The following is a 9,103-nucleotide window of genomic DNA, read 5'->3' as shown; positions in this document are numbered from 1 at the left end:
TCTCTCCCTCCTCTCTCCCTCCTCTCTCCCTCCTCTCCCTCCTCTCCTCTCCTCTCCTCTCCTCTCCTCTCCTCTCCTCTCCTCTCCTCTCCTCTCCTCTCATTCTTCCCAGTTTCCTTCTCTATCCCTCTCATTACCTAACAGTACTGAGAGGCCATTTTCAAGAAATTCGTTGAACTAGACCTTATTTTTAAATTCAGGTTTAGCTGTCCGAATGTCAACTTTCATGATTTCATTCAGTTAAATGACAAAGCACAGATGATATGCTTCCTGTTGCCCATTTCTCTCACTGCTGTTCTTCCTGTCTGAATAGTGACTCTTCTTACATCAGCTTCACTGTTGAGGGCAGTTGATTTTTACAGATACTAAAAATACATATTTGTGTTTTCTTATTTTGCCTTTCCTGAATGTTATTCTGGATGGTCATTTTTTTACTTGCTTAACACAAGTATGTGTTCTCCCCAAAAATGCTTTTTTTCTTTTTACTCCAATAAGACAGGCCAAATGTATGCTTCAGTGAGCCATCTGTGTATCTTACTGTTATTTCCTGGAACTTCGACTCAGTGGGACAGAATTTTAGTTTGAAAAAAGAATACAAGTCTATAAACTTAAACAAAGTCTTCAAAATTTGTTTCCTGGCGCACAAATTTTAACATTAAAAAAAACAAAAACAAAAAACAAAAAATAAAACAAAACAAACAAACAAAAAAAAACCTTGTTGTTCTTGTTAGAAGTCAAGAACTTGTTTTAGAGTACAATACATAGATGATCTAAGATAACATAGTGACCATTTTGTAAACATTTCTAATTATCTTGTTTTGAAACGAAGAGTTGGGCAGCCCCTGTTGGCCTGTTGCTCTTCTTGCCCAGGAGATATGAACAACAAGCCCAGTGCAGTTAATCAGAGTTTTGTTCAGCCCTTTGTCCTTCCTTCTGGGACATAATTCACACAAGATTGCTCTACAGTGCTTAATATGAATATAGCAAGGTGTACCAGGAACACTTGGATAGGGAGGAGGCTCTGGTGGAGAGCGTGTGTTCTCACTCGAAATCCTGAATCAGCATCAAGTCACCAATTCCCTTTCCATCTTTCTTCAAATTAGGCTTCAGGAAGATGAAGATGCTCCCCTGCACTGATGGAGGACCATGTCTTGCTCCTTTTCTTTCTCACTTTATTGGAATATACCTCTTAGTCTGGTGCAAGAACTTTATGGAGAAGAAAAGAGTCCAGCAAAGCATGGAAAGTTACACTTCTAAGGAGCTGATCAGAACAAGAAAGCTTAAAATATTCTAAATCTTGTATCCTGGATGTTTGTTTAGAAGATTGTAAATAAAAGGTTTAACACAAAACAGAGTGGAAACAGATACTATTAGATACATTGATACATTATTTATTTGGATACACACACACATGCACACACACACACATGCACACACACACATGCACACACACATTAAGCTTTGAAGATGATTGTCCATGTGGACCATCATTAATTCTATAATTTGTCCATGTGTGTAACCTAGGACTGTTGTGGCACAGTTTGATTTTTAAATGGTTATATGATCTTATTTAATTAGACACCTATGAGGCATCTTTCCCCCTTGGTCTGCATGTATATTATAGAATTAATGATGATGCAATGGATAGAGCCAGCAAGAAGTCTTAGTGGATACAGGCACTTGCCTACTAACACTGGTGGCATGAGCTTGATCTAGGAACCAATGAAATGTTCAGAGGGTAAACCAAATATCCAAAATTGTCCCCTGACAACCATATGTACAAATGATCATACACACACACACACACACACACACACACACCTTTTTTAAGTTTAAAAGGTGATTTTTTACAATGTCTGATGAATAAACACCAAGTGATTAGTCATGACTATTTAATTTTAATTCACATTGGTATAGTAAGAAGTAACAAAATATTTTTGTATTTCTTAAATAAAGATAATAATAATGTTTTGGGGAAACTATGTTGTATTAGAAATAAGTCTAGATAGTTTATATAGATTTTTACATTGTATGTAGGTTTCTCATTTCATTCATGTGTGTGTGTGTCTCTGTGTGTGTGTGTGTGTTCATGCATGTGAGCTCAGTTGATCTTAGCATTCAGTTTTACAAATGGAGAAATCTATGGCAAGAAAATAAATATTGTGTATTAATTAATTATGTAGTAATGACACATCTAGTGACAGTGTCTTATTTAGGGTTCCTATTGTTGCAATGAAACATCATGACCAAAAGCAAGTTGGGGAGAAGAGAGTAAATTTTACTTATATGTACACATTGATGTTCATCATTGACGGAAACCAAGGGTGAAACTCCAACAAAGCAGGTATCTGGAGGCAGAAACTGAGGCAGAGGCCACGGATGTGTGCTGTGTCAAGTTTGGTCTGCTGTTTTATGAAATCCAAGATCTCCAGTCCAGCGTTGGCAGTAGAAAGTGGAATGGGACAAAGAGGAAGACAAGGCAAGGGAAGATAGCAAGTTAGCAACTGTTTCACGGAATGGGTTTCCAGTCTGTTCAGGATCCCAGTCTCCTCTCATAACTGTACAGCTGAGAAAGGGCAAGATGAAGCTTTTGTCCTTGGGTTTTACTCACCATTAATAGAGTTACTCAGGGTTATTATTCTTTGATTACTCTGTATGTTTGCTAAGTCAGATCCTATGGGACTCTCAAAATATAGAATTGAAATGTCCTCAGCTATCACTTGGAGCAAGAAATTGTCAATGCTAAGTATATCAAAGTGAGAACTTCACTGGTTTGTATATTCATGTTGAGACAGAGATGACCTCTGGAATTAGATGACATGAGGTATTTTTAATTACAGCTCACCACTATAGTGAAGAGTGACTGCATTACCTGCTTGTGTGTTGTTTTGCATCAAGTACTTGGAGTTTGTAGAAGCTGTTTATTGTTTCTGTGGCTCAGTTTGAATATCTGAAAATGGAAAATGTTTGTGCATCTGAGCAAGGATCTTATCATTATTAAGCCTATGGGGCAATCATTGTGTCTGTTGCTTGAAAGGTACCTTCCATATAAACCACTAGACTTGCAAGTTGCAACATTATGCAACTTCATGGTGTTTTTCCATTACTATAAATTGAATTCTGGTCCCCATCAATGCTGGGCAAACACTCTGACACTGAGTTATTTTCTCCAACAACGCTACATTATTTCAAAAGGACTTTATTAAATTATTTAAATTATTTATTTAAATTATTTCTGTTGAGCCATTTTGAAATCTTTCAGTTTAATGGGGCAAGAATTATGTGTCATAAGCAAAGACATTTAACAGAGATCATAATTACTATTTTTTTCTTTTTAATCTTGCTTTGTTTGGTTCTTAAACCAGCATCATCATCATTTCAATTGCTTTAATGTGGAAAAAATATTTTATACTGATGATATGTGTATGTGTGCGCATGCATACACTTGTGCATGCACATTAGCTTTTCATCTATGTAATAAATATCTTAAAGTAAATAAATGAATAAATAAATCTTAAAAAGTGAACTCAAAAAGAATTATATGTGGAGGATGTGAGAAATTTAAAATGTGTGTCAATGATACAAATGATATGCCTTAACATTCCTAATGAAGTCTCCAAATAATAGAGGAGACAAACCCAAACTGGGTATCATGTCATCAAGTGAAGCTTCTAGTATGGTGTCTTGGATAATTACAAATGAATTGCTGGACAAAGAGGTTTCAGGGACATCTTCAAATAACGCCAGCTATAGCCACAACAATAGGTTTCTCTCCATCAAATGGCAGCAAGAACTCATTGCTGAAGATAACACCCACACAATTCATTGAACCTTAGACCACTACTATCTATGCTTGAAGTTTGATAAATATAGACATTTATCTATGGTTTGGTAACATTTTAAGAATGCTACTACAAACTTATGTTTTGTTCTTCTCTTTATTATTTTTATTTTTACTTTTCACAGTAGAAATATAAAACTCTCTAGGTTCAAAAAGCCTAAACCTATCACAATTATGAGAGCAGATTATAACAAACATTAGAACAACATCTTTGAGAGAGCATTTAAGGAAAAGTATAACAATGTTATGAAAATATTTGGAACTCCTTAATCTGAGACCTAAATAAATAGTATATTTTCTTTATATTCTATTATGTAATCCTAGTGATTTCAACTCTTTACATATTTTCTGGGCCCTAGGCCAATCCACTTATTATTGTTATTATTATTATTATTGATAAGCATTATAAGAAAAGGGGAAAATAATTTTTCTATGCTTTAATTGCTTTCAATCAATTTCTCATTGTTTGGCAAATTGACAGCCCTGATATCTACATAAACAGTAGATGTGTACAGGAGGTATTACCTGTACTACCTCCCACTCATCCCCAGATTCTGTGAACATACTTTGTTCTTTCTTGTTGTAAAAGCTTGGTATATATATTTCCTTCTTCACATATCTACACTTAGGTTGAAAAGTTATTACTTATTCTGGAAGTCTTCTCTTAAATAATTTCTTTTTTTAAATTTCCTTTTTATTGTATATTCTATTTATTTACATTTGGGATGTTTTCCCCTTTACCCATTTCCTCTCCCTAGAAACCCTTTCCAATCCTCCCTCCTTCTTCTTGCTTTTATACAATTTTAGTTACATGCAAGTATTAAGGTCAGTTCTAGGTTGAGGAACTAGCAATACAATGCAAATAGTCAAGGAACAAGCAAGACAATAAACACAAATAGTCAAAGAACAAGCAAGGCAATAAACAAAATTCTGTGAACACTCCCATGATTACTGTTTCTAAGGGCTTATCAGGATGACCAAAATATCTGAGCTAACTTCCCTGTCCTAGCCCAAAGTCATTTTCATGTCTGAAGCCTACTTCCTTGTTCTAGCCTAAGATTTAGATTCCTGCCTGAAATTATTTCTTTGTTCTAGCCTAATGTCAGATTCCTGCCTGAATCCAACTTTCTTACCCTTGGCCAATGTTATATTCCTGCCATGCAGCCCATTTCTTTGTCCTTGGCCCATGTCAGATTCTTGCCAAGCAGCCCCAAAAGCTCTCTGCCTCACCCCCTTTTTTATTTCATAAACAATACTGAGCCTGTCTTAGGTCATTTTGCCAAGAATTCCTTCCTTACCCATCATGGAATATGTATTATTGAAAGCAATGCATTCCTGTCTTAGGTTGGTAAGGCTCTGTACAGAATCTTACCATCCTTGGCTTGCCAGTCTGTTAATTTAATAACTCTGTTTGGGCGTCTATTTCAGTTCATCTGTAAAAAAGTTTGCAATTACTAGAAGTGAGTCAGGCATTAACAAGAAGCGAGAGGATGGTGGGTTTGATTGTTGGTATAACAGCTTTAACTACATTAATTGCTAGCACCACTGCTTCTGCAATTGATTTGACACAAGAAGTTAAGAAAGGTACTTTTGTTAATCGTTTAGCAAAAAAAAAAAAAAAATGTTACTAATGTGTTGAAAATACAAAAGGATTTAGATAGGCAATTGGAACAATGGATTGATGTTCTTTCTCCTATTCAAATTGTTGGAAGAAGGTTCAGAGTATAAGAGTAAGGAACCATCTTGAGTGTCATGCCAAATACCATTGGGTCCATGTTCTAAAATTTACAGTGGTAGTCATTATAATTAGGAAAAAGTATAAAGACACTTGCAGTGTATTTGGCATAATTCTAACACCTCTCTGGATGTTTTAACTCTGCATAGTGAGCTTATGAATTTAAAGAATGCTGCTCTGCTGAGTGTTGATGTGGCATATACTGCTGATAAAATTACCTCAGGTAGCCTGAGGTCAGTATTTCTATTTTGGTCAAGCTTCAAGGATGTTATTTACACCTTTATCATGCTCGCTTTTTTTGTCTTGGGAATACTTTTATTGCTGTCCATCGTGTCAAATCTTGTCTTTAACAACATCAACGTGTTGACAGCCAAAGTACATGGCTTAAATAATTTCTGAGAGAATCTTTTTAGTTTCTAGCCTAGATAAGACTTCCTTGTGCATACTTACAAAGTACCTTGTGGTTTACATTTGTAGCACATTTTCAAGTTTAATTAGTCTTTGAGTTTTGTGATTACTTGTATTTATGTCTTCTCCACTAGAATGTGGATTGGGAAACCCCTGACCTGAACAAGTCCAGCATGCTACTGCAAACAGAATTTTATTGGCGCTTAGTCTTGCTCATTAAGTATTTATTTTCCATTTTATTATTGCATGTCTGCATTCATGTGTATGTAGTGTTTGTAGATGTGTTCCTGTGTGTACACATGTACATGTCAATGTGTGTATATTCTTTGACATCAGGTATCTTCTTCTATCCCTTTGTATCTTATTTCTTGAGTCAAGTTTCTCAGTGAACCTGGAACTCACTGATTCACGTGGATTGGATGACCAGTAAATTCCAGGAATATGCCTGTCTCTGTATTCCTAGTGAGTTGGAAGGTGGCAATCAGCTTCACTAAGCCTATTCCAAGTGCTTTGGGAATCTGAACTTAAGTCAACATTCTTGTAAGGAAGCATTTTAGTGCATGGGCAATCTTTCCAATGCCATAGTCACATATTTTCTGTAGCTGACTTCTGCTATGATGGTTGTAGACTTGAGTGTCTATGACAGATTAAAAAAAGTACCCATGGAATTACAAAAAGTAGTACAAAAAAATCCCATCTTCATTTTCTGTCATGTCAGGTACCATTGTAGTCCAGAAGCTTTGATATTAGAATGTCTGTGCCTCCATCACCTTTACTGATAACTTACCAAGACAGTAATCTTTCAACTTCACCTACAAGTCCCCACTCTACTGAAGAGTTTCTATCAACGGTGCTATAGTGTACATGTGGTGCATATTAAATATTAAATAGTGTATATGTGTATTTATAGAGAAAGCATATGTGGGGACTTCATATTTGATAAATGGAAATATTTATAATTCACACTGTTTTCTTGCTTTTATGTGTCCATTCTAAGGAAATGTCTGCTGTCTTCTCAGAGTTTACCAAAAGATGCTTTCTTATAAAGAATTTGAGGAAAAAGAAAGTACTGAGTTGTGTGTACACATATATGTATGCATGTGCATTGTACATTATGAGGCTCTAGCAGGATTATCAAAATTAAAGACCACTCTTTGACAAGTTGGTGAATGCCAGGAATTAATAATTGGTGGAAAGATTGACATTGGGAAAAATTTGTCATGCAAAGTATGACTTTGCTTCAATATAGATCCTCTGATTCCCAAATTGCTCAAAATTAACCCATGATTTAAATAGTTTCTGAATCAGACATTCCTAATCAAGAGTTTTAAATAAAATTTAAAGATAAAGAATTAGCTTTAAAGTGTATTATCTTAAAAATCAATTAAGGAATCTAAAACAATGTTATTCAACCCAGTAGGCACAGAAGTATTTTGTATGTTGAACATAATAACCCGAGTACAAGTATTGGAAGTAGAATACTAGCTAAGACTATGGAAAATGAATAAAATTATTTCCCTAAAAGGAAACATGAATAATAAAAGTAACAGCCCACAATTTGTATTTGAAATCTCTAAATCTAGTTTCTTTAGATTTAGTGTAATGGTGCAACAATATGGCACATGAGTGGAAGTAAACCATATTTTTTACCATCTTTTTAGTTTATAATGACTAATAAAAAGCAAATGCACTACATTTTAGCATATCTAAATCATTAAGTTCTACAAATTTTGACAGACCTTGTGACTCACAAAATGGACTCAGAAGTCAAATAAAAGTATCCGTATCAATTGTGATCATTAGTCTATATTGATCTTAAAGTCAAATTCTCAAACACTAATTTTTGCAGAACTCTATGATACATGATAATACCATAGGCAAACACACACACACACACACACACACACACACACACACACAAACACTCAAACTTTTTTCTTTATCTCACTTATTTATTATTTATTTAGTACTTTAACAAATATCAAGTGATATTATTCAGTTGTAGATACATCAAGCAAGCCTGGATAACCGGAGGTTGATTCTTCAGTCATATACTTAAACACATACATATATACATACGTATATGGATAAACATATACACAATCAAGAGAAAAGAGACTGTGAATTTTAAAGTCTCCATGACAGTTGGATATGTCTTTTTATGATTTCTGATTTTTTTCTTCATTTCCTTTCTTTTTTCTTTTCATTTCTTTTTTCCTTTCTTCTCTTTCCTTCCTTCCCCCTTCTCTTACTAATTCATTATTTATTATTTTAATACTTTGACAAATTTGTATCAAGTGAGATTATCTAGTTGTAGACACACCACACTGAGGAAAACCTAGAGATACTGAAGGTTGGTTTCCAGGTTCTTTGATCACACGTTTATTTTTCCCTTTTTCTTTTACAAATATTTCTATTAGTTATTTGAGCATTTTGTTCAACATGATTTGATCATATTCACCTCCCTTCTCTTCTTCCCCTTCTCCCTCCTCCCCTTCCTCTTCTTTCCTTCTCTGTGACGGAGAGAAGATGGAATCCAGCCTTGGAACCTCTGCCCTGCGTCACTCAACCCTTCTGTAGGGACGTTGGCTTTCTTCCCTAGAAGTAACGTTCCCTGCAGCGACAGCATTAGTCATCTGAGCCCAGGGAGTACACAGGTGTCTTGAAACATACCTGCACGAACCTACTTCGGGTAAGGATAAGCCATGGACCAGAACCCGAAACAATCGAATGACAGCATTGTGAAGGCCCCGGTGGAAATTTTTGTGGAACCTCCGGTGGACAGCACGGCGGAAGAGGCTCCAGTGGACATCATGGCGGAGGCTCTGGTGGGAGAGTGGAATGACAGTGAACAAGAATCCCTTAAAGTAGTCCCTTATCAGAAGCCGCGACTTTCAACTGCCATGTTAGATATTACAACTCTCCAAAATACTGTCTCTGAAGAGTCATCACAGTTATCAGATACAATGCCAGATGCTTCCTTGGAGGGGTCATTTGGCTTGGGACCTCTGGTTTTCTCCTCTTTGCAGCGTTTCAACAACATTAACTTCTTTCTAATCTCATTCTGTATATTATCCCTAGCTCAAGGTAAATTGGAGGACAAGGATTGCTCCCATAAG

General features: G+C 35.7%; 1 protein-coding gene across 1 annotated transcript in view; it reads left to right on the top strand.

The window, feature by feature from the left end:
• The first annotated feature begins 8,611 nt into the window (after nt 1-8,611).
• The window catches only part of LOC114638533 (solute carrier organic anion transporter family member 6A1-like), an 86,608-nt gene continuing 86,116 nt past the window's right edge, over nt 8,612-9,103 (top strand). Inside the window, exon 1 of the mRNA XM_028787044.1 lies at nt 8,612-9,071. Coding sequence (XP_028642877.1) covers nt 8,690-9,071 — 382 coding nt within the window. The 5' untranslated portion in view covers nt 8,612-8,689. The remainder of the gene's footprint in view (nt 9,072-9,103) is intronic.

This window comes from Grammomys surdaster, unplaced genomic scaffold, assembly GCF_004785775.1.
Source record: "Grammomys surdaster isolate TR1022 unplaced genomic scaffold, NIH_TR_1.0 125604, whole genome shotgun sequence".
Classification (NCBI taxonomy): Eukaryota; Metazoa; Chordata; class Mammalia; order Rodentia; family Muridae; genus Grammomys; species Grammomys surdaster.
Note: the sequence above shows the minus strand (reverse complement) of the source record. Positions and strands in the feature narration are given on the sequence as shown.